This window comes from Aricia agestis, chromosome 17 (assembly GCF_905147365.1).
Source record: "Aricia agestis chromosome 17, ilAriAges1.1, whole genome shotgun sequence".
Lineage (NCBI taxonomy): Eukaryota > Metazoa > Arthropoda > Insecta > Lepidoptera > Lycaenidae > Aricia > Aricia agestis.
This window is the reverse complement of record NC_056422.1, coordinates 2,566,882-2,593,536: the sequence shown is the minus strand read 5'-3', so window position 1 is coordinate 2,593,536 and position 26,655 is coordinate 2,566,882. Positions and strand designations below refer to the sequence as shown.

At 37.0% G+C, this 26,655-nt stretch overlaps 1 protein-coding gene and 2 non-coding genes across 4 annotated transcripts in view; 1 reads left to right on the top strand and 2 right to left on the bottom strand.

The window, feature by feature from the left end:
- Positions 1 to 1,212: 1,212 nt before the first annotated feature.
- Positions 1,213 to 26,655, bottom strand: part of LOC121735404 (rho-related GTP-binding protein RhoN-like) — a 96,363-nt gene continuing 70,920 nt past the window's right edge. For both annotated transcript variants that reach the window (XM_042126228.1, XM_042126230.1), the window contains 6 exons: positions 21,805 to 21,937; positions 10,029 to 10,116; positions 5,143 to 5,252; positions 4,250 to 4,384; positions 2,214 to 2,357; positions 1,213 to 1,917 (listed from right to left, as the gene is read on the bottom strand). In XM_042126228.1, the coding sequence (XP_041982162.1) occupies positions 1,837 to 1,917; positions 2,214 to 2,357; positions 4,250 to 4,384; positions 5,143 to 5,252; positions 10,029 to 10,116; positions 21,805 to 21,936 (690 nt within the window). In that variant the 5' untranslated portion in view covers position 21,937 and the 3' untranslated portion in view covers positions 1,213 to 1,836. The remainder of the gene's footprint in view (positions 1,918 to 2,213; positions 2,358 to 4,249; positions 4,385 to 5,142; positions 5,253 to 10,028; positions 10,117 to 21,804; positions 21,938 to 26,655) is intronic.
- Trnaf-gaa lies at positions 6,536 to 6,608 on the bottom strand. The gene has a single exon. It is a non-coding gene; the product is annotated as a tRNA-Phe (tRNA).
- On the top strand, positions 10,248 to 10,319 carry Trnae-uuc. Its single transcript has one exon. It is a non-coding gene; the product is annotated as a tRNA-Glu (tRNA).

Genomic DNA, 26,655 nt, shown 5'->3' with positions numbered 1-26,655 from the left:
GTATTCTTATATCAGAATTGTGAGCTACTGCTAAGTTTAAAAATATATTCAAGAGGAGTCCACACCGCCCTTTTCTCTATACAAACGTTGTCCCCTATTTCCTCCCTAGATAATGCTAGTAGAGTTATATTTTTTTTCTTCAATATCTACGGCCACTAGTACAATGTCCCTATGTTTTCTTTTTTTTCACAATTTAATTAGTAAATAAAATATGAACGTTCAAAAACCCAAAAAATGGCCAGATTTTCCGCTGTGTTCAAACATCCAGAAAACAGATTTGGCTAGATTATACAAAAAAAATAGGAACACAGCTCAAGCCTTTCTTTAATCTTTAATGAAAAAAGTACTTAAATCGGTTAAGTTTTGGAGAAGGAATCAGAAGACAACGAATCGTTGATTTTCTGCAGTTGTCTCTATCGCGTTCTGCGGTATAGGCTTGATGTAAGGCCGACAGCTATAGATATTACACGTACTTTTTTGCATTTCTCTAGCCCCTGGTGTATCCTCTTAAGTAAATCGTGAGCGAGTGAAAATTAGTTTCCAAGTTTTCATGTGCTCTGTGACCGTGTTATAGTCGCTAACACCGGATTGCTACCTTGTCATCTTACAATCAATTTAATTTCAGTAATAATCAAATTGTTTATAACTTTTTCTAGCCCAGCGTTCTCACTGAGACAGACTTTCTGAAATATCTTTTTTAATGGCATTTTTTTTGCTGTAAGTACCTATTTTTTATGTTTTATTCTAAATCTCTTGTATACTGCTTAAAGTATCACACAATCTTGTATACTTAAATTTAATCTATTTAGGGATAGTAACAACAAATAGCTAGGTTTCATACCAAGAAAACTGCGCAGTTTTTAGTTATGTTCCGTCTTTTATCACTGAGTCTCTTTATTAAACTAAGATGGGTAGAAAAGGATTTGCAAATTAATTTCACCGACTGAAATTATTAATCAAAGTGTAGTTACACGGCAACTCGTGTTTGTATGTGCTCCTATTCAACTCGTTCACAGAAGTTTTAATTACTAAAACGCTAGTTCTCAGTAAGTCTGTCTAGTGCTAGGAGCAGGAGCGTTCTGATAAAATTAGTTTATATTTAAATGATTCGTGTGAAATTCTCAGATGCATTAATCTAGTATATTACATTTCAATGATCAAGGAATTCGTCGTTGGGTGTAATTTTTTAGTTTTACTATATCTGTATTATTAAAAATTTCAGCTACAAACAATAATGTGTAAACTACAATAAATAACACACCTATACGAGTACAAAATCTAGCAATGGACGCTAAGGTGGACCTCAAAAATTCAAATATTGTCCAACGTTGTGCATTTACGTATATGTATCACAAAGAAAACATCCTTGAGCACACCTTATTTACATATTACGCCTCTATAAACATCGATTTATGTATATGAAAACACCCATTTAACTACTATCGAACATGTAAACTTACTCTAATTGTATAATGAGCGTCTACGGCCGTAATTCTCTATCCCAGTACGCATGTACTGTGTTATCACAGGCTTGGCCCTGGCCAACTTCGCATTTCACCCTTCATATTCTGCTCTCTAGTATTATAAAACTTTAGCGTACCCTAATTTTATTTGACAGTATAAAACGCCAAACTTGTCCCGTATCTTCGTTACACAGTATCAAAAAGTTTCCACGGGAGTACCACAGGGGTCGTGTTCACGCCCGGTACTATTCCACGTGTATAGTTGCAGAAAGTCGGAGACTTTGAAGAGGTTTTTGGCCTGATTCCGGTTCCGTTCTGGTTCCGCGGTGGTCTAGCAGTCGTGCGGCCACCGCGAGGGGTGGCCGGCCACGGATCACATGACGCAGCAGCTCTTCGCTCGTCCTTTTAGCTCGGCTTTCAGGTCACGCTTGCTTTTGCTTCGGCCCACTTGGTTCTGTTGGCAACGGTATTGGTTAAATTATTTTCATTTAAAACAGTAGCGATGGTTTACTATCTTCAAAATGATAAGAAAGTAAAGTTATTGGTTAAGTTGTCCCTCGCATGCTTTTAAATTCTGTTATCGAGTGGATTTTCTCTTAGCATTCAACACATCGACTATCATCTAGACATTAAGACATAAATTATAATATCTTTTAAAAAGTCTCAAAATATTTTAAGTAAACAATTTGAGATTTCACTTTCATAAAAATGTAGATTGATTTCCATTCTCAAAAATAGCTTCATTCTTACCTGTTGTTTAATCTGTTGCTTGTTTAACTTCCCCAGAGCTGCCAGTGCTGCCACCTCGAAGGCGTCTTTCACCCCCTTGGCGGAGGCGCGGGATGACGTCTCCACGTACGTCACCGCACCCAGCTGCCGAGCTACGGATAAGGCCTGGAGAAGAAGATGGAATTAGTATTATCGGTAGAGTTTAGGAACTATAAGTACTTGTCAAGTACACGATTCGGATTAATGACTCCAGCAGCACATTCTTTGTAGTATATTAAGAGAACGGTAGCCCATGTCAAGTAAATCATTATAGGTCACAAGTTTCGTATTGCCGGCACCAGTTCCCAGCAAGATAATAGCTCACGTTCCAAAAAGAAAAAAAAACAGCAACAAATTGCTGGTTTCTTGTTTTTTAAGGGATTTAAATTCTAATATTCACTAGAGTTTTTGATTGGCAATCAAGCAACTGGTTAATCAAAAACGCTGTTAAATAGATCAAACTCTCGTCAAAAACATTAGAAGCAGGTTGAGTGGTGCTAGACGTATGTTGTTTTCTACAGTACCTTAACTTGTTTTATAGCAGTTTCTACATAAATATGCTTATTTATTAATGTAGAAATTGCTATAGAAACAACTTATACTAGTATAATCAAAATATGTTATTTTCTCTCTAATAAAGAGCTACTGGACTTGAAACTATTAAATTAAGCCAACAATATAGTGTCAGGGGCAATGTAAAACTATGCCCACATAGTCACAATTGTTGTGCACAAGCCGTTATTTAAAAAACTTAAAGTACTACCACTACCTTGCCTATATATCTTTGAAATACTTAAGTTCGTTAAAAGTCACAAAGAATTGTTTCATGACAAAAAAGAAGTAATAAGCGAAAGGCCACATAGAGGAAACAAACTACAAATTCCAATTAAAAGGCTCAATATTTTTGCAAACAGTGCATATTGTATGGCTATAACTTTTTATAATAAATTACCTGAAGACATAAGGCAACTACAATTAAATTCATTTAAAAATCACATATTTAATTTCTTACTTGACAAAGGCTATTATAGTACTAATGAATTCATTAAGGATAAGGAAATTTCTTTCAAATCTCATTCCAGTTAATACTTAGATTAAAATAATAATTTATTTACTTGATTTATTTAATATTGGTTTATTGACATTTAATTTAAAAAATGACATACCTATTATTACACTAAGATTGTAGAATTAAGTTTGATTAAGAAGTTATTTGTTTCATATAGATAATTATTTTTTGACATACTTTATATTTTGTTTAGTAATATAACTTATTAATTAATTTCTATGCATTCTCTCTACTATGATAACATTTGCACGCTACTTATAGCAGAATGTTTGTACCATTTATAATATTGTAAGAACTTTTGTAACCTACATTCAAGGCAAATAAATGATTATGATTATGATTATGATTATGATTATGATTATGATGATTGTAACGAGAAATGGCCATGTATCAATTCTGTCTGTTCACTGACCCAAATATTGGCATTACAATATATTCACTGACCAATGAGTGTTCAATACATTTTATTGTTTCCCATTATCTTCACGTATGATTTAAAACAGGCATTTGTTGCTTTTAATATGAACGTTTTGTTACATAAATGTACGTTGGATTTCATTTGGTTTTGTTTTTCCTCGTTTATTTATGTTGATTTAAGCTTAGTGTATGGGTATTTTAGTATGTTTATTTAACAAAAGTGTTGTTTGAGCCATGACTACTATTGTACTAGTAACATTTGTAACCAATCCTAGGTAATTTGATAAGTTGCTATAATTTCTTGGGATTGGACATAACGCATTGGTTGCACTATATTGAAATAATTTAATCCAGAACTTTACTTATGTATCTATAAAAATCTTCCTGCGGCGGATATACTTCACTAAGCAAGCATATTTTTTTTAACCCAAAGAAAAATACAACAATGATCTTAATCTAAAACAGTTTTACATAAGCCACTGCCTGGTTTTCAGTACACTGCTCTTCGTATAGCTTGAGCAGCTCAGCTTACCTCTTCACTAGTGACCGGGTGTGTGCGCAGTTTGGACAGCATGGTGAGGGTCTCCTTGTCGTGTCTGAGGTCCGCCTTGCAGCCGCACAGCAGCACCGGCGCCGCGCCCCCGTGTGTGCGCACTTCACGGTACCACTGAAATGGTAGGTTAATGGTGAATGCAGAAAAATATAATCAAGGCAGTTAGGCAAATAAATAGATCGGTTGACAAGGATAACATGTGGATTGTTTGCGAGATTACTTGGGAACACAAAATAAGCTAGTCAATACTTCGATTCTGTTTCACGAATCTAACAAGCTTCTATTAAAAGCACAATAAATAGTATTCTTAAATACGTCTAAATCTTAGCATGATTATTGGCGTCTTGATCAATCTGAACACGTTCGACGATGTTTTGGAATTTTATAAGTGTCCCTCTAAACATACTAGGCCGAAGTTACGCGGCGTAAATTCCGCACGATTACGTCCGCAATGTCAAACGCATACAAAATACGGACGGAACGCGACGGAATAGTGTGTCATCGGTAATTTAAAATACATTGCAGGCGGAATCATGCGGAATTTACGCCGCGTAACTTCGGCATAGTGTGTTTAGACACTTACAAGAATAACATTTTGTAATTAGATGAAAAACTTCTAGATCGAATAGATTTAATATCACCACTAATGCCCTGGGTGAGATTTCTTGGGCGCCCAGGGTGCAGGCAGTGCTAAAAAATGGGCGCCGCTTTTTGTTTGCCTTCGGCGCCCCTTTTTGTCAGACGCTCTAGTCTACTGTACATAATAATTATGCTAATCGTATTATTTTGCGAAGACTGCAGCTAGTAGTGTTGCTCCTTTGAACGCACATCGCCGCGTCACATTGCAGTGTTTGCTGACCCTCAAGGCTTACCTTAGCAGCGGCGTTGGCGAGTGTATCTGGCTCCGCGATGTTGAAGCACAGCACGAAGATGCGCGCGTCCTGGTAAGCCAGCGGCCGCACCGTGTCGTATGATGATGTGCCTGTAAGAAAATAAAGGCTATAATCCAAGTATATGACATAGTGAAAGTGCTCACATACGGTTTTGCTTGATCGAGCAATCACGTAGAGTAAAAACCACAGCTCTGGCTGTCGTCCACACATTCAGCATTGCTCGATACTTTTACTCCAGTTCGAAGGAAATTAGCTACGAATAATAAAAACTATTGTCAAAAAATTTGTCAAGCCGACTCGATTCGAGCCTTCAAACTGGCTTTTAGCATAAAAAATGGGCATAGTCGCTTTTAGGGCATACACGAGGTATAGATACCATATCTTGCCGGTATGTAGAATACACACCGGCAAGTATGTGAAAGGCTGTTTAGTACTTTAGTGTTTGTTTGATAGTCTTCACACTTAGGGTGTGTTGCACCAGAGGCGTGGTTAAAGTTAAAGTTATAGTCAAAGTTATGGTTATAGTTAATAAGGCTAATAATTTAACTTTAACCTTAACTTTGACCACAGCATTTGACAGAAGACGTTGCTGGTCCGACAAGGCTTTAAATGAATGTGGGCGGGGGCGCTGCTGGTAAAGGAGAAATGTCAAAAATTGCGTTTTTATATGATGACAGCGTTACTTCCTTTTTTTGCCACGTTCATTTAAAGCCTTGTCGAGCTCAAGGTTATCGTTAAATATGGCGTCCATTATTGACTTTAACCAAAGATTTGACATTAGCATCGTAGTTAAAGTTACAGTTATAGTTAAAGTAAGTTGGTGCAACCCACCCTAAGAATAAATTCATTATTATCATTAACTTTTCCAATTACATTATCATTTCTGATAAGACAGATAACTGTACATATTGTGCTACATCGTACTAACTGTCAACACCGGTATTCCAGTTTTTACCCGACTGCGGTAAGGAGGGTAATGTGTTAACGTGTTTGCGACTCATCAGTGTCAATCATAGAAACTGTGTCGTATTAATTTAATAAGAAAGACAGCTGTTGTAGAGTACAAGACAACTTGGCTTGGTTTCACAATTAACTGTATGAAAAGTCATTTCAAAGAGTCCACCACTCCACTTTCGTAAGATGTACTTATGAACACTTAAAGAGACACTTTTATGACAAAACGATGACCCTGTGAACTAGTAGCATTTTCCTCTATCGTTTTTAGTATTTTACAAGAAGTTTGTCCTTATACTTGCACGAATATTTCAAGACGTAAAATCGGTTGAGCCGTTCTCCAATTTTAGCAAGACCAGCAAAATTAAAAATATTTTTTTATTAAAAAAAGCTAAAAAAAATTCAAAAAATATGAAACTGCCGAAACCCGGGATTGAACCGGGGACCTTTAGATCTTCAGTCTAACGCTCTCCCAACTGAGCTATTTCGGCGGTACAAACATATGCGAAATTATAAACCATATTCTATTTATATATGTTACTGACCTTGACAATAAAAAACCTAATATTGTTTCATAAGTAGTGTCCGACCGAAACTGATTTTTCAGCCGAAACTTGTGAAAACTGAGAGTAAGGCCGAAATCGAACTTTCGGCCTTACTCTCAGTTTCGGCCGAAACCGAAACTTGGTAAAACATTTAAAATTACGATTATTTTCTGAAATTTATTGATTTTTGACATAAATTTTTAAACTAAACAAAAAGTGCCTCATTGATTTTTTTTACTTTTTGCGACATATTTTGTTGAAATTTATTTTGTTGTATGTTCCCTAGAAACTTTTTTGTACTATATTCCGATTTTTATACGGTTCAAAGTAGGTGCGATTTCACCAAAGAAATTAAACGCGCTTAGCGCACACTAAACCTGTTTTAAACGTAAACCTGTATAAACACGTTAATTGCATTTCACCATAATAAACTAAACACGTTCACAGCAAATCCGATTTTTATCTTCTGAACACCCAATATTCGAGTTTTAACTTCATAAAACACATTTTTAAGTCTTGTCAGTGTAGTGTCATGACAGATCGAAAATAGACGAAAAAATTCATAAGATGAGAGTTTTCACAGATGCTTTTGGTTAGCTTATTTATCGTTTCTTGCTATTTTGTTAAAAAAGAAACAACATGACAAGGCTCCAAGATGATAAAAACATAAAAATCATCGCGTGACGTAATGTAAACTTAGATTCATTAATCGCGATTAAAAGAAAAATGTAAAATCTATTTGAAACACAACGAGATTTACGTCGCCATATAAACGCATTCATTGTTCAATAAAAACTTAGTTTAATATAACGAAGTTGTGTGATTGGTGAAATCCTCCCTTAGACATTAACGACGTACTACTGAAAACACAATCATTTGCAGTATATTAGATGGTAAACATAGGACACGACCGCGGTCAAAGTTCAAAACGAAATTACTAAGCAAACCTGCAGTTGGCCGTGACGTCACGTTTTTTTGCTCTAGAAGGCGTTTTGCCACTAAACCTGAAAAATACACTGAGGGCCGCAAGAGTGAAGCTTACGGGGAAGTGGGCTAGATTAGATTCTAGCAGGGTAGCAACGGTCTAAGAGATTGCGTGTCCAGAGTTAAAAGTTAATTTTAAATAATTGAATAAATCACGTGGCAAAAGGAAAAGAGTGGGACGAGATCATTTACTAGATAAACCTCGCAAGATATATCCTAATATATCCTATAATCTCACAGTTAAACATTTTTTAAGTAAATGAAGGTCATACACAATATAATCAATTTATCATAGCATTTACTTAATCGTTTTTTTGGGAAACATTGTTAAAATAGCACGTAAAATGTCAACAGTTATGTACATATATTAAAAAAGCCTGTTTTTGTTGTAGGAATAAAATTCAATAATATAATTTCGATAACAATAAGTTTAGACAATATAATGAAAATAAAACGAAGTGCTAATATTTGAGTTGGGAGAAATCTGGAAAACATAATCTCAAAACGCAATTAAACAGATGGTGCCGAACTGAGCCGAGGCCTCGCTGGCAAGCAAGCATGAGTTAACTGCGAAGTTTACCGAACGACGCATGAGTTTCGGCGGGGCCGAAAGTTTCGGCTGTATTTTGGCCGAAACCGAAACTAAGGCCGAAACTAAATTTTTTGGCCGAAACTGGCCGAAACCGAAACCGAAAGTTCGGTCGGTATATTATCGGTACTATTCATAATGATCGGTTAAAGACCGATACAATAATAGTAGCATTATGACTACTCAAACTCTACCTACGATATTTTGCTATCATAAAGCCCACTATCAAAAATATGTTCGCCCACGAGTTGCCAACGCGTTTTGTGGGCGTGGGACTGTTGCACAGAGCTTGCAGACAGACATAATATTATACAACATTATTATATTAAGTATAGTATTTGAGTAATAAGTACTTAATCAAATAAAGGCAAAATTTGACATTTTTTCTACTCTCTTTACTAAGAAATTTGTGTCTCTAGTGATACTAGAGATTCTCTACTATTTAGTTGTTGTTTGTTTATAAATGGCTTTATAATCTGTAAAGTTAAGCATTTTACAGTTATAGTATTAAAAAATATTATATTATATTTGATAGGATTCCCGTCGCAAAAATAAATATCATCTATGTGGAGCTTCACAAATTTTATTTTGCAGAGACGTCCCGCTCAGAATCGTAAACTCAGAATTTCTCGCTGGAAATGCGAGAAATTCTGATGATAAGATACCCAGAATATACATGGCCCCGGAAGTTGAGATCGGGGTCAAAAACTACAATAATTGGCCCGCAGGTCAAGCTGGTGTTGAAGATTCGCCGAAATATCTAACAAGCTCCCATTTGGTTTGGTGCAAAGTGTTTGGCGAAAAAAATAAGTTTGGAAATTTTGTAACAATAAATTTTTGTTTTGTGTCCATCCATTATAATATTTCGATCCATAATATTTATTATAAATAGGAAGTGTGTCTGTCTGTAACCAATTTAGGCTTAACTCGCTATACTTTTCGCTAAGGCGATTTCTGGGACAAACTGACAGATATTTTTATTGATCTGTCACTTTGTCTTCAACCGTATCAAACTCAAAAGCTTTGTCCACGCTGTGCCTTTTTCTGTTCGTCAAGGGCATGCCTTATAGCGCAGTCAACAGCGAACGTGAGGCATGCCCGCGACGCATGCCCTCTGACCGCATCCAAAATTTCAAAAATGACAATGTTGGCGTTGCGTTTGTTTATTCAATTATTGAATGCGCCAAAACGAAAGTTAAATGAAAGAAGATGACGAAAATTGAAGACAAAAGCGCATAGTGTGGACATAGCTTTTCTATAGCGACAATCTACAGTATAAGTGTAATGTAGATTGTCGCTATAGAAAAGAAAGAGGTTTATAATATATGCGCTCAGCAGAGATATTTAAAGTTAATTATTAACTTTAATTTAATGAATATTTGACATAAACTCAAGAATTTTACAAGTAAAAGAAAGTTTTATTTCTGTAGATTTGAAACAAATACTCTCAGCAGGGCCCCCGTAAGGGCTACTGGCGCCTGTGTGCAAAAAAAAAAGGATTTTGCCGCCCCTTTAGGCAATTTTTTTGGGACCTTGGTTTTGGCACCCCTAGAGGATGGCGCCCGTGTGCATTGCACACATTGCACATATGGTAGCGCAATGCGCGTGACTCTCAGAAGTCAGAACGTCCTTCTTGGTATTCTGTGGTACTACATGGTAAGTACCTGCCACCGGTTCGGTAAACCGGCGAGAAGAACCGGCGTGAGAAACTCGCACGGGGCCCACTTTTTACCAAAAAAGTACTTCTCATCTTATACTTCTTCAAATTAAAGTTAAGAGTGTGATAGACTTACCCGAGGTGTCCCAGACGGAGTAGTTGACTCTATAGTCGGCGACCGTGCACGTGTATCCGTACTTCTCAAACCCAGTGGGAGTGTATGCCTGTAACAAAATGTAAGATGTTAATCTCTTTTAGTAGTCGGTTAGATAAAAAAAAGTTTACTTAATCTTTAATGTTGAATGTTTTAAAAGTAGATTATATTGTATTAAACAATTTCAAAGCGACTTCCAACTCCCGTATGGTCTAGTGGCTAGGATACCTGGCTTTCACCCAGGAGGCTCGGGTTCGATTCCCGGTACGGGAAAATACTTTTTGACAGTTTTCAAATATATAATGTGAATTAAATATATATTTTTTTAATGAGTATTTAAAATAAAAACTGTATAAAAGAGAAGTTAATAATTATGAATTTAATTATTTTTTAGACACTGATCTACAGAAGTCAGAATGCAAATAGGAATTGTCCAAAAAAAATCACATGTACTTTTTATATTTTTTTTCGTTAAAATAGGGTATTCTAAGAATATAAATTAAATAATTTTAAAATTCATTGGCTAGATTTTTCTCAATAAATTTTTAAAGTTTCGCTCTGACGTCATCATCGGCGGCCAATTGACCTCTGCAGTATGTTTTAAATTTCCTTTAAATCTTATTTATAATGGCTGGTTCGTCAAATGCAAGTTCTCATTATGTGAAGCTGATACGAGAAGCTTACCAAAAGTTCGAAACGTAATGTTTGTCGAATTTATTGCTAATTTAACGCCATTAAAGGTCAAACAAAGGTTAAACATATTTGTTCAAAAATATAAGTAACTAATGGGTATTTTTTTCGTTTATATACAGAAAAACGATCACTGACCTTATTCCTCGAAATGTTTTTGTAATGAGCAAAATTAAAAAAAAATGGACAATCCCCATTGTATTTTGTAAGTTTGTAACCTACATGATACATCCAAGGCAAATAAATTATTATGAATTTTCCGGGAGAAAAAGTATCCTATGTCCTTTCCCGGGACTCAAAGTGCATACCTCCATGTCAAGTTTCAGCAAAATCGGTTTAGCGGTTTGGGCAGACAGACAGACAGACAGACAAACTTTCGCATTTATATTATTAAGTATGGATAGCGATATCTACCCGTGATAATCCCAATTCCCAACGATTCAACTATTCAAGCGAAACGCCGTCAACTGCGTCGACAGCGCGATGTTTGTTATAATAATAAATGCTAAGTGATTTACGCACATGAATATTCCCGAGTTTGTGTTGGGAAGTTGAGAACTTCGGAGTTGCCCCACCGAAGTTGCCACTTCGAAGTTACGCTACTTCGAAGTTACGCCTTTCTATCCCGCTTCGAGTTCATTTAGCGAACAATTCCACTAACGTGGCTTATGCAAATGTGATAATTTACACACACGTACACCCGTGGAAATGGTTTGTTTAGCAGGTGCCCGATTTTCAAGCGTCGATTTCGTTTCGTTTGCGGCCCGGCCCCTAGACGATCAATTGTATTGTTAATATTACGCTTTAATTTTATTGAACAGTTTATTTGACAATAAGATTGAAGGCGCGCGTTGTTCAATATCAACCCTAGAGGGTCAATAACATTACGCATTACGTAATAATACGCAATAAAATTGCTCGTCTAGGGGCTCGCTCTCGGCTCTCAGTTCTCACTCGCGCTTAAATAGTCAGTACTCAAGATGCATCTCGGTCTCAAGACACGGTTCAGGCTCTGTGATTGGTTGGCTGTCAAAACTTGGACCAATCATAGAGCTGAACTGCATCTTGAGACCGAGATGCATCTTGAGTACTGACTATTTATACCGGCCTAAATTTTGAGCAAGGTAGCATGCGACCGAAACGACGTTCGACAGTTGAGAATCGGGACCCTGGTGTTATAAGTGACAAATAAATAGGACCGAATTGAAAGCGATTAAACTGCTCAGCGTTCGTTTTCCCCAGCGGTACATGTGGGTGATATATTAATTTCGAGGTGGTTAATGTTTCGAAATAGTTGGTATATTAATGAAGCAATGACATAACTTGGGAATTTATTACATTTTTTTTTAATTTATTTATTCACCAAATAAAACATAATATACTTACTTACAATTATTATAAAAACTTAACTTAAACTTAATAATAACAATTTGCAATACTTTTGGAAAAGTCGTAAAAACTTTAATTAAGTAACTTAAAATTAGAATAAACGCACTTTGGATTTTGGAACTTGGAAATGCTCAAAGAAGAGGGTGTCAATTTAATTTGCAATATTATATAGAACTACGAAATTTATTAGGTATCTTATTATTAATTAATCCATATCCATATCCATAGTCCATACCAATATTATAAATGTGAAATCGAAAAGTGTGTTTGTCTGTTACCTCTTTACTCCAAACCGATGAACCGATTTTGCTAAAATTTGGTATGGAGATACTTTGAATTCCGGGAAAGGACATAGGACACTTATTACGAAAAATATATAGAGTTCCCGCACAATAAAAGGATTTTGGTGCAACGGATTTGCGGGCACGTCATCTAGTGAAATATAAAGTTTGTTTTGGATAAGTCTTTTGAAAATGCAACGCGTTGCAACGACGCAAATTGTAGTGTGACCCGTACCTTACACTGAAGAAAATCACATAGAAAATTAAATTAAGCCCGGAAGAACGAATGACTTCATTTCAACGGTCATCCAATCATATTTTCAATTTCAACGAACTTCAAAAGATGACAGTTGGCAAACGTGGCCAGCGTATCTTGACCTACCTTAATCCTACCACCACTACTCACAGGGAGGTCAGTGTAAGCTGGATGAAATAGCCAAAGCGTGGCCAGCTTAACTTGATCTGCTCAATCCAACAACTACTTTAGATACAGAGGTCAGAATAAGCTGGATAAAGGATGAAATAGCTATTGTAAAAAGGAATTCCGTTCCAAAGATTTTTCAGGTGATCAAGGGTCAACGGTAGCCGGTCCTTATGCACTGTGGGAAGAATAAATGTAGCGAACAGAAGCAGAAGGGTTTTTTGCTCATTTCCTTAGATTACGTGATATAAGGTTTCTTTGATTACCGTGGGACTGGGATCTTTGACTGTTTTTGCTCACAGAAAAAAAAAAGATCCTCCTCCTTTTTGGAAGTCGGTAAAAAACGGCGAGAATTTAAGCCTGCTGAGTCTGAAAGAGGTGTCTAAGGCTTTGTGAGTCAATATATACTATATAGGAAGGATTTTTTGACTCTATAATATCTATAAATTATATGATTTTGGATGTTTGAAATGTCGTAATATTTTCTTTTACCCCTATTTAAGGTAAGTTTGAAAATACTTAACACATATTTGTGAAGATCATTATTCCCAATATTTTGTTGAAAGGCTATAGTCTCCTTAAAATACCTGAAATAATATGGACGTATCTTAGTCTTCAAGAGTTCCAATTTGTCCTCTGGTCACCCATCAATTAACACTCAGAAATTGTTGCTTAACAGTTAATCAATTCTGGGAAAACTTGGTGTAATGAAGACTTGGTATGTACTGTTAATTAAAGTAATTGGGCCTTGTGCAAGTTAGTGTTCGTTAGCGAGTACAAAATAATCTAAATTTAAAAACAAACAAGCATTGTTATACCTACGTACAAAATGAAAAAAAATCTTCTAAGTTTGAAAACCGTAAGCAGTGCAATTAAACGATTCTGATTGGCTATCTTAAAATCGGAAAGCACTGGCCTGCTTTTCGGAAAGCTAAGAACTCGAGCGTTTTTTTTTACTCTTCGAAGAGTTTCTAATAAAAATGAATAATCTGTTAATATCCTATTATTATAATATTACTAGCTGTCCCGGTGAACTTCGTGTCACTTTAAAACCTTCCCTGGACTTCTACGAATATTTTAAGACTAAAATTAGCCCAACCCGTTCAGCTGTCTTTAGCGTTACTAACACAATTAAAAATCCAATTTTATATATAAGATAGATGATGCCACCCCTACACGTTAAAGGGATAAATAGCTAACAATTTTTTGTCGGGACTTGGCAATGATGTTTTATTAAAGATGGCGTATGCTCATACAAAGCGGTCCTCAGAATTTGTTCCTGTACGACATATAAATACCTGCCTCTGGTATATCTATAAATTACAACAATGAATGCGACAGATAATACGTTACGAATGATATAGAAAAGGATTGCTATATACTTTGCTACTACCTTTTTTATAATAGAATATCATAGGGACTTGGGGCTTAATTTTTTGTTAAAAAACAATAATTTGCTAAAACGGAGTACGTTGTTTTACAAATAGGCACTCAGAGTTCTACTCCTAGGTACATCGTTTAGTAAAATCACTAAAGCAATTCCCATGTTCAGCCATTTTACCTTCAAAATCACTCACGAATTCCGTCAGGGCTGCCACAATTCCGAAAAATGCGGACTTTTCGGAATAATTCGCCCATTAACGTCGCGTCGGTCGCCACAAAATTCTGAAAATCGACAGAGTGCCAACAAGAAAGAAAAGTCTTTCCAGCTGTAAAAGCGGAGTTCTTTCGATACACTTCTATGAAAATGTTGCTTTTCACCGTCATATTATTTGTGTCTGGCAACTTTTAATGAGTTCCGTCTGTAGATGTTAGATTTAACTTTAACAATGATTTATTAAATTAATAAGAATACTAGATGTCGCCCGCAACTCCATTGTTTATCGCCAAAAGAGCATAAGTCAGAGCGTTAAAAAATGTACTCAAGTTAAAAATGAACCTTTCAAAGTTTAACATGAATCATTTTGAAATATCGGGTAATAGTTAGCCGTCGTAAATTTTCATAATATATCGAGTTTATGTTACTATATCATACTTGAAATATCTAGTTAAGGTAGTGTAAAATCTAAACTATATTGCTTTAAACTAGATGACCCGCAAGCCGCAACTTCGCTGCGCAGAAATTTCTTTATGGCGCGGGAATCGCACATTTTTCCCGGATAAAAAGTATCCTATCACCTATGTCCTTTCCCGGGACTCAAACTATCTCCATACCAAATTTCAGCTTAATCAGTTCAGCGGTTTGGGCGTGAAAAGGTTACAGACAGATAGACATACTTTATAACATCAGTGTTAGGTTCTTACTTCTTATGCATTTTCCCTGTCAATTTTACATTTGTTTCTAAAGTTACTCAAAAGTTACCGTAAATTTCGGAAAGCTTTCGTAGCTGAAATTTCGGCAAGTCTTTCAACTGTAATTTCGTTATGTGAAGCAGTTTTCAACAAGCATTATTTCCTAGCTAATTTATCATTAAGGTCCTAACTCCGGAGGAGTAATAAATTTAATTATACCCACATTACTTTTGAGTTGCCCGTGTGTGACAGCCCTAATTAAATAATTAGATATAATGGACTTTGTTGCAATGATACAGAGTTGAAAATTGTGAGACGCTTAATACAATAAAGACCATAGCGCTGTATTTTAGCCAACACATTCAGGCAGAACATAATGACAATGTTTTGTACTTTCCATTAAGTAAGAGAGATTAGGTTCTTTTCATTTAGCAAGTAACATAATATTCTTTTTCATACAGGGTGTTGTGTTCCGAGACCGGACTTCACAGCTTCCTAAAATAGCATTTTCCACGTATCCATCCCATAACCAGTAAACATCCTGGCATGAGATCGTTCCCCGAACATCATTCAAGGATACAGATACAGAGTGTTGGAGTTTAATTTCCCATGGTACCAAAATGTACCATTGGATATTTTGGTATCAAATATCAATATTATCTACTGGTACCAGAATATCTAATAAATACTGATAGAGAAATTTCGTCAAGGGACAATGAATAAAATTAATAAGCCATCCATGATCCATGCCATGTACCATTACAATTTACAACCTTTAGTTGCAACTTGAATAGAGTATTAGTATTTTTCCTAAATTCTTAATCAGAACATAATAATTGAGATTTTCAATAAGCTTACGAGTTACTGGTCCCTTCTCTTCATGATGAATAACCGTGATTGCCACCATGCTTGCGCAACAACACAACAAAAACAACGTCGATAATAAGCAAGCATTGACGAATTCTACCTCTATTTGTCCATCGTCCGACTTCATGCCGCATTATACCAAACAATTCAACTATCACAAACAATCAGGTGGTCGGTTTTGGCGTATCTCCGTCCACAGCCAGCGAATTATTCACAACAGCTGTATCGAATTAATGCTAACTTGTAGCTGCAGAGCTGTAATGGGCTTTTAAGAGTTTGTTTTGAGGTAAATCACGGCAAATACAGGTTTTGGAGATATGTTGTTGTTAAAAGTTTGGAGCATTCTAAGCTATAGCATAGGTTAGACTTTGTAACATAAATGAGACAGTAAGGACTATAATGGATAGGACTTAGGAGGTTAAATTTTTACCGACAGAAAAATATTACCAGTGATTGGGAAAAGTATAAAGTAGAAAATACATCCAAGTATAAGTGCAAGTATAATGTGTACCTAAGTAGAGAAAGTATAGCTAAACTGTTACCGATTTAGGGTGGGTTGCACCAACTTACTTTAACTATAACAGTAACTTTAACTATAACTTTAACTATAACTACAATGCAAAATGTCAAATCTTTGGTTAAAGTAAAAAATGGACGCCATATTTGACCATAATCTTGAGCTCGACAAGGCTTTGAATGAATGTGGCGAAAAAAGGGAACTAACGCTGTCATCATACAAAAACGCCATTTTTGACAGTTCTCCTTTACCTAATTTTATTTCCAAGCAACGTAAGGGGTGGTAGGGGATGAAAAAAGGGTAAAAAATAAAAGCAATATCTTACAATCACCCTGTATAACGCACGTACGCCCTTCGTAGGGAACGTATTGTAAACACATTCCACGGAATCACCATACGTTCTCATTTAGCCCTTCAACCTTTTTTTTATAAAACCAGAAGTTTTGGCGCCAAACAAACGCCATCTTGGAAATAAACTTGTAAATATTAAGTTGGAAATAATCTCGTTAATCGTAAACGTATGAACGCATATTGTATGTATTTTCTTTGTTTAAAGCACACGCAAAATTATCGGGGTAAAAAATCCGATCCATGGTACTTACATTATAAAGAGTCTCCATTAACATTTAACAAAGCATGGAATTTATTTAAAATTTTAATTTATTAGATAAAGGTCACAAATTTTCTTTAAAGTCAAAAATTGACCTCTAAGGTCATCCAGGTGACCTCTAAGGTCAGGTATAGTCTATAGAGTTACTAATGAAATAACAAGATTTGTAATTCAATTCCATTCGACCTCCCGAGTTTAGGGACGAGGGATGAATAGAATTTCATGTCTTTCAGACAGACAGGGCATGTTGATGCTCAGTTGAAGGTTGAAGGTTTGAATAAGATTGTTTACTGATCTTTAATGAGAAAACTGGGAAAGAACTCAGCGACTGATCAAGAGTTCTGACCGCCCTAGGCTATTTATGAAGACGTGCTCCCGCTAGGTGTGTTACAATTTTTGAACTTTTGAACTTTGGGTCTCTACGTTCTAGTTCTATGCTCTCAAGCGCATTTAATTTTAATGTTTTGTCTCGGTCTAGTTGAAATTTGTAGATTAGATGCAATGATGCTAGATAAGTGCATGTGAATTGCGAAGACACGAATTCAGGGGCGCTGAATTCGTGTCTTCGCGGGGGGCGCATCGTTTCTCGCGCCCTAGGCTGCAGCCTAATTAGCCTAAGGGTTAATCAGGCTCTGAATGCACTCGCGACACAAAAACTGAGAGGGCAATCGTTGGGTTAAAGGTAGGTTGGACTTGATTTTCTACTATCCGACGTATGATTATAATCCTATGTTTTCTACTAACAAGCTTAATTTTTTAATCGGTTTAATCTTTAATCTACAGACTTTCCGCCCATATCCTTGAAAAATTTTAAATTTCGTTTGAAGTTATTATTAGTAAAGAGAGTTAAAACGTTGCTTTTCAATTTGTACATCGAATAGGTTTAATAAAACGTTGCACGTTTTAAATAAATAAATGAATAAAAAATAAAATAAAAGCCAATGCAGCAGTTTATTACGTTTTGGTTAGTTTAATTTAGAACAAATTGCTGATGTACTATTTACTAGTCGCTATTACGTTTACACAATTTTTAACTAAACTTAAAATATGAAAGATCCAAAAAGTAGGGTAAGTATACGATGTGAATTGTGCTGTAATTCTGCTGTGCTGTGACAACAACACAGCGGATGATATTGCGGAAAAGTTACGTGCAGGTTTTTTTTGGTGTCCAGCGGCCTCAGCATGGCCACAGTAGAAATGCGAAAGAATAGAAACACTGTAGAGATAAACTAAAGTCACCTTTTTTTTAAGACGGGAAATGCGCTTAAGCATCCCCGGCGGAATTTGGGAAGGACCTCCGGGGTATGTGGGATTCGCTGCGGCTGAGAAGATGGTAAGTTGGCCGCAGCTCTACCCACTAAAACCCGTCCGTGCCTTCTCTTCCGCTTTGTGCTGGGCCGCTGGACCCGTCCGAGACGAAACCTGCAGCGGCCCAGTTAGCGACATTCTGTTGTCACTTACTCAGGGAGAGCTGCTCAAAAGTATATCCGGTTACAGAGTGCCCAGTGGGGCGCTCTAACCGGCAGGCTGATAATCCGTTGCCCGCGAGTCCTATTACGGCGGGAGCTGGCGTCGTGTTCGGCGCGCCTGCACCCTCCGTGCCGTCTTCGAACCGGGTCTCCGGCCACAACCGCCTCTCTGACCCGTTCAGTGGCCTCCTTTTGTGAGATAACATCTTCACAGAAACTAAAGGCACCCACCCTTCCGATCATTACCGCGGCTAACCGCGACCGACAAAGATTCAAATAAAATGCCACTTTATGACAAAGAATTATTAGGACCTGTTTCACCACTTTCTGATAAAGCGCCTAATAGGCTATTCACAACTTTTTTGACAGATTCTCCATACTTGATCTGTGAAGTTAATTGGTGGATAGGCATATCAGGAAGTGGTGAAACAGGTCCTTAGGGTATTGACTAAAATAGCATTTTATTTGATTTTTTAGCCTAAAGGGTAGTTCTACTTCTGAGTACCTATAACCCCTAGGCTCTACGTGTAGAGCCTAGGGGCTTAATATACTCAGAGCAAACTCAGAGAGAATATATTAAGAAGATATAAAAGAGTCAATATGGCTCTTAAAATAAGATCACTTTACAAAAAAGATAAAAATAAAGAGTCACTGGAAGACCGCTATCAATTAATCAAACTATTTCTATAGATCAAAGATGTCGTTTAAAACTTAATTCGTAGAAGCGACTGAAATTCTTCATGAAGGTTCGAAATGAGCTCAGACTATTTTATCAACCTCAAAGAGTCGGATTCTTTTGAAAATACTTCGTTCTAGACTTTTCAAATTAAATGTTCTTAATTTGAAATAAATATTTTAGCTTTTTTATTTTGTACTTGTGAAAGGCGACAGTATGCATAGAAAAAATCTTAACAAAAAATTAAATAGCTACTTGCTAAGTTTATAATCTTGCTGTTAATTTTACCTATTATAAAAATGATTATTTATTAATATTAGTTTAAACATTGTTAAGTGAATTGAAATTTCAACAATACATTGCTGTTATACTGTATCATAGGCGGACTAGTGATACAATAAAAATATTTTATACTTCCATAAAATTCAATGAGGTTGTAGAGCCGTTTTACAACTGTTACATAAGCTACTGGCTACTAAAATGCATTTACAGCTTTTATATAAGTATTTTTATATTTTTATTACAATGACAAGTAAATTATGTTTTTAATAACCGTTTCAAATCAGAACAAAAGCCGCTAATTGGGTAACTTCAATGTTATAATATTAAGTCGTAACTCATATTGTATTATTTTACAGGTAGCCAAAAAATAAATAAAAAATGCTAGTGTCAAGACAAAGTTATAAACACAAGATCCTTGTAGGTATGTATGTAGATTGTAGGTATTGTAAATGTGTGACGCTTAAACATGTGATGTTTTGTTAGGATGCCTCACAGGCTCACATCCTGTCGGCCAGATAAACCACGCGTAAACAATTTTACACTTCACTTCAAAAACCGGGATATAACACGTTTTTTTAAATTAAAAAACAAGTGCAAAAAACGCAATAAGGTTTTTAGCTGTGTGAGAAAACGTAAAAGCCTCTTGTCTAACTAAAAAAACTTGAGACTAGAGGTGTCAAGGGACACCCGGATGGAATGAAGTTATTTATTATGTATAAAAAAGAGAGAGCGACAGAGAGAGAAGCACGAGCTACCGCACGGCTTACAATACGAGTTACAACTATAGCATTTTTGCTCTAGCTGTAATACACCGACATACCGACACTTTTGTGTTGTGTCGTTGCAACTTTTTGCGTCTAGCCCCCTTTCGCAACGCGCGATAAGGAACTTCGTTCCAAAAATACTAAACGTCAAATGCATTCCATTTTCGAAAATTAAAATTACATTACTAAAATAAGCGCTCTAGTATTTGTCTAGTATTTAAATGATTAAATACGGGTAAATGTGGCCAACTTTTGCCACCAACTTTTACATATTTCATGGCTTTGTGTACTCTCGTAGTTTTAGATTTAAAATATTTTCCCGCGACAGTTTTTACAATGTTTTTTCAGCTTACAAAATGCTTTCATATTTTATGCTTCGGTCTCTGGATTTATATTGCGGAAAATATTAGTTTTATTTGTTGAAGTCGGTTGAAACGAACCAGCAAAGACAAGGGTGAATAAAAAAGTATTTTTTTAGTAATTTCCTTCTTTTACGAACGAAATGAGAGTCATTTATGTAGTTTATAACTTTTTATTCCTTTTCTGAAATGAACCAACTACCAAGAGAAACTTTGAAATAGCAAATGAAATACTACAGTTAGTTTTATCTTTAAAAATTAAAGGGTAGTTGTTGGTCTATCTTAAGCGTTTTGAATTTTCCCCAGCGGTAAGAAAGATACAATAAAGTTCTCAGCACATAAATGCGGCGTAGATATTTAAGGTCGCTTGGCGAAACTAGAGAGGGTGATTACTGATTGGCGCATGTGTACCATAATATAATGTGTACAATATCTAATAAATAACATGTCACTTTCTGATCGTGATCTACTACATAATTAGCGTTTGACCCTCCAGCCCGTTTAGCATGGCCAGAGTAGAAATGCGAAAGAATAGATTACCAAGATCATTTCCCATACGAGAATTTATACGTGGGAGAGCCATGCTTCGGGCACGAATGGGCCGGCTCGACCGAAGAAATACCACGATCTCACAGAAAACCGGCGTGAAACAGCGCTTGCGCTGTGTTTCGCCGAGTGAGTGAGTTTACCGGAGGCCCAATTCCCTTCCCTATCCTCCCCTATTCCCTTCCCTTCCCATCCTTACCCTCCCCTATTACCCTATTCCCTCTTAAAAGGCCGGCAACGCACCTGCAGCTCTTCTGATGCTACGAGTGTCCATGGGCGACGGAAGTTGCTTTCCATCAGGTGACCCGTTTGCGCGTTTGCCCCCTTCTTTCATTAAAAAAAAAAGAAATATTACCATAATATTTGAGTTATTATTCGCCTTAAAACAGTAATTACCTAGGGCCCTGAACAAAGATTCACTGCAAAATATTTACATACCAAAAAATATGAACGATTACAATTGTAAATATTGTAATCGTCCATATTTTTGGTATGTACCCGGGCCGGCCTTTACGTTATGTTCTATGTAGAGTTTTCCAGATATTATAAGCCCTAACTAAGCCCTAACTCCCAACTCTAAGCAACGTGTACTAACCTCAGTATAAGTATCGCTGACGAATCGCTGTACCAGCGCTGTCTTGCCGCACTGCGTGTCTCCCACCAGCACCACCTTGACCTCCTCGTCCGTGGGGCTCCCCGCCTCAGACGTCTTCTTGCCGGACCACATGCTGGAACAAGAGAAACGACTTGTAGAAAGAGGTTATGGTAGTACAAACTACAAAGTGATAGCGGGCAAGACCCGCCATCAGAAAGAAACCATCTGAAGTACCCTTAGGCGCTTTGCAGACGACGGGCCGGGGCGGGCTTTTAGTCCGCGGACATGCCGCGCAGCCAGAGCCCGCCGGCCACCTGCGGCGCGGTCCTTTTGCCCGCCATGTGCGTTGGTAATATGGGATTCCCTTTGTGCTATCGTTCGCGGCCAAACTGACCGGCCCGCCCCGCCCCGTCGTGTCACTCGTCTGCAAAGCGTCTTACGTAACAAGTACCTACGAAAGAAAAAAAAATGTCTAAATGTCTGTCTGTTTCTTCTTCACGCTTAAGTGCTGAATTGATTTAGATAAAATTTGGTAAGGAAATAGTTTGAGAGACGGGAAATTACTTATTACATTAGTTTTTGTTTTAAAAAAATGTACGGTTTTTGCGCGATTAACGTTTTTGGCACAACGGACTTACGGGTGTAATAAAAAATAAAAGTTTTTGAGAACTACTCGTAGTGTTGTGGAAATCGCTTTATCAGGTTATCTGTCTGCTCATTTGCCCAAGGACGACCTCTACGCAAAAAGTTCTGTTTACTCCGACTCTCCAAAGTTGTCACTTAATAGGAAAACTTGAAGAGATTATATTCCACGAAAAATGTAGCCATTGTACTTATTAAAAGTTTCAGTGACTTCTGGTGCGGAACGGCAAATATATTTACGACGCAATTTCGTGATAAAGTATATAATTTTGTCGGGCAATAAATAACAAATATGTATCACATTATTATAATTGCTACTGCCTATAAATAAGTATGTTTACCCTCTCAGGTCTTATCTGAGAGATTATAGTGATATTTTAGTGGGAAATGACATGTATTGTATAAGAGATCTATCACGGATCACCCATAGAAAATATAAATGTGTTCGCTTCGTGTGAAAAACAAGTCTCTTGGTCATTTCGCGCAAATTTTATCTCAATCAATACTAATGCAATATTAGAAAATGTTTGCATGAAGAGCATGCTTATACCGCTGAGCCAATGCGATGCACGGATTTTGATATAACTTAGGATGGGTTGCACCAACTAACTTTAATTATACTTAACTGTAACTTTAACTACAATGCAAAATGTTAAATCTTTGGTTAAAGTTAAAAATGGACGCCATCAAGACGCCATATTTTACCATAACCAAAGAGCTCGACAAGGTTTTAAATGTGCGTGGCGAAAAAAGGAACTAACGCTGTCATCATACAAAAAACGCCATTTTTGACAGTTCTCCTTTACCAGCAGCGCCCTTGCTTCATTTATAACCTTGTTGGACCAGCTGTCATCTGTCAATTTCTCCGGTCAAAGTTAAGGTTAAAGTTAAATTTGCCTTAACTATAACCATAACTTTAACTTTAACCACGCCTCTGGTGCAACCCAACCTTAGTATTAAGATACTTTGAGTGACTCAAGTATCTTTGAGTCCTAAGAAAGGACATTATTAATGCCGGAAAAACAGTTCCAGCGAGATTTTTAAAACGAATGTCGGCGTTCTTGGTTTATACCCAAGTATATCGCGATACTCGTATAGCGTGATCTCAAGCGTTTATGACGCGACATCTCGTTGGTCCCTGGTATTCCCAGCAGAGTTCCTTCTATTACTTTCTCTCCATCTATCGATAAAGTCCTGAAAGAAATTACATTTCTTTGATAGTCTGTATTCTGCAATACTAGGTAGCATCGCAGATGGGTAATTAAAGTATGAGAAGAAAATTTACTGTAGAATTTATTTTTTCAGTAAATATTATGATTCAGAATTTCATACTCTTATTTTTGATCAAATTCATACTGATATTATAAATGCGAAAGTGTGTATGTCTGTCTGTTACCTCTTCACGCCTGAACTGTCGAACAGATTTTACTGTGTGTATCCCCAGTCCCCACTGACCTCCATTATACAAATACGCTGAACTTATGATACTCACCTGCTTTTTGTGGGCGATTCCATTATCGCGGGTGCAACAGTTTGACACACTTAAAGCTTCCTACAGGAAAAATGAAGCATGTTTATTAATAAAATATCCCTTGAAGTGATATATTTTAACTAGTTTAACAATGATTTATAGATGAAAACCTTCATCAAATGTATGAAGGTCCACAAAACAGGCCGAAGTGCCATCGCGGGTGCAACCAATTTGAACCTACCTATTAAGAACTGTGATGAGTTCATATGTGAATACTGGTCATTGCGAAACGTTTACAAAATAACTTGCCTATATTTAAAAATAGCATTAAACAAAGAAACGATGTAACTAGATAAAAGTAATTATAGTAATAAGTACGAGAAATTATTAACCATTGTACGATCGCGGGTGCAACATCAAAATTCTCAAATCTCTTAAAGGTGAATTAAATCGTAATACTCTAACAAATTTTAAAATTTTCGATATGGAATATATAATTATACTAGTAAGTTTGTAATAAACTGCACCAAAAAGTTTTTTTTTTCAGTTGTTTATTGGCCTGACAAAATTAATCGTCTAAATCACTAATAACGATTAAATAGTGTAATTTATACAAAAGATTTAGACGTATTGCTGTATAACTATACTACAACTAAACATTAATTTGAAATACTTATATGCTATTTTAATTAAAAAATATGGGAAAAAACATCTTGTCCCCTAGATGATATTGCTTAAAAACGCTCTAAATTATTCGAATTCCATTTTTTACCGACAAAAGTTTTTTTGTTAGTAAATACACATCTTCTTACGTATATTACAATAGAAAAATGTAACTAATGCCACATTTTAAAAATTCTCGTTAAGGGCCGTCTGTAGCGGAATGGCCCTTGTGCCTATTTGAAGCGGAATTGGCGCTCCCAATGCGGGGGAAGAGAACTAAATCTGACGTAAATTGCAAATTGCCGCTTGATCGTTATTGGTTGTCATCACTAGTATTAGTTCCAAGTACTCCCACTACTGCTATCAACGCCAATATGGCGACTTTCAAACGTCATTTTTACGTCAGATTTAGTTCTCTTTCCCCGCATTGGGGGCGCTGATTCCGCTTCAAATAGGTACAAAAAATAGCAGTAATTTCAAGGGGTATCATAAGTCCAGCATACTTGTATAATGGAGGTCAGTGGGTATCTCCCAATCGAGTCCCGAGAAAGGATACATAAGAAACATTTTATGCCAAAAATGTACAGTTCCCGCGCGATGAAAGATTTTTGGCTCAACGGAGTTGCGGGCGACATCTGGTAATGAATATTACAAAGGAAAGAGTGTTTAAAAATCAATAACTCTAACCCCAATTCTCACCTATCATCTCAAAGAAGGCGAAGAAGTCGTTGACAGCTGTCAACGTGACAGTTGAGACACTGCTCTCGTTTTGGGGGATATTAGGCAGCGATATTACTCTCCGCGACACGCGTCCCGGATTTGCATGACAAAGGCACAAAGCAAGTGTTGTAATAACCCAAGAGTCAGCGACAGCCCGACTTTCGCCATTTTAGAATAGCTGAAAGTTTGCCTAGGTTTAATGTTTACTAGCTATTTGACCGAGCTTTGCTCGGTATTCGATAAAACACGAATAAAATGACATTTTCTAAAAATGATTCCTAGCTAGATCGATTTATCGCCCCCGAAACCCCCTATATACTAAATTTCATGAAAATCGTTGGAGCCGATTCCGAGATTCCTATTAATCAACATACAAGAAATAAGATATCTCTTACAGAGCTAACAACGACCAGCAACTAGGGAGTTTCGGTTGCGGTTACTTTTAGAGATATCCCGTTCTGAAGGTCTACCCAAATAGGATGTAAACTACGTAACAGGTCTACCTAACCTTCGATAAAGGTAACCCCGAAGAAAGTTTTTTGTCTTATTTTTCTCGGGGTATCCGTAGAAATCTCTTCTCCTGATGCCTATATGGGTCATATACGGGATAACTTTCAGCTGTTCTTAAACGACGAAATTCTGGATGTCGCTGGTTCTTGGGTTATAATAGTGTCCCCTCCCCCGACCCCACTCACACTTCACACGTCCGCGCAAAGAATAACTCTAATGGCCGTGACTTATTAGGGTTCATTTCGTAAAGTGTCCTCGGTCCTCATCATCATCATTCTGTTTTCAAATCGCTTACGTTTAATGACGAGATGACCCTGTGAATACGCATAACTTTCCTCCTAATGTTTTCCCTGGCCTTCCATGAACATTTCAAGACAAAAATTAGCCAAATCGGTTCAGCCGTTCTCGAGTTTTTTTTGCCACTCATTTTCCGGGATAAAAAGTATCCTTTGTACCATACCAAATTTCAACAAAATCGGGCCAGCGGTTTGGGCGTAAAGAGGTAAGAGAGAGAGAGTTTTTGACGTGGGAGAGCCATGCTTCGGCACGAATGGGCCGGCTCGACCGGAGAAATACCACGGGATCACAGAAAACCGGTGTGAAACAGTGAGCGCTTGCGCTGTGTTTCGCCGAGTGAGTGAGTTTACCGGAGGCCAATCCCCTAATATTTTCCCTTCCCTACCCTCCCCTATTTCCTGCTCTACCCTCCCCTATTCCCTCTTAAAAGGCCGGCAACGCACCTGCAGCTCTGCTGATGCTGCGAGTGTCCATGGGCGACGGTAGTTGCTTTCCATTAGGTGACCCGTTTGCTCGTTTGCCCCCTTATTTCATAAAAAAAAGACACA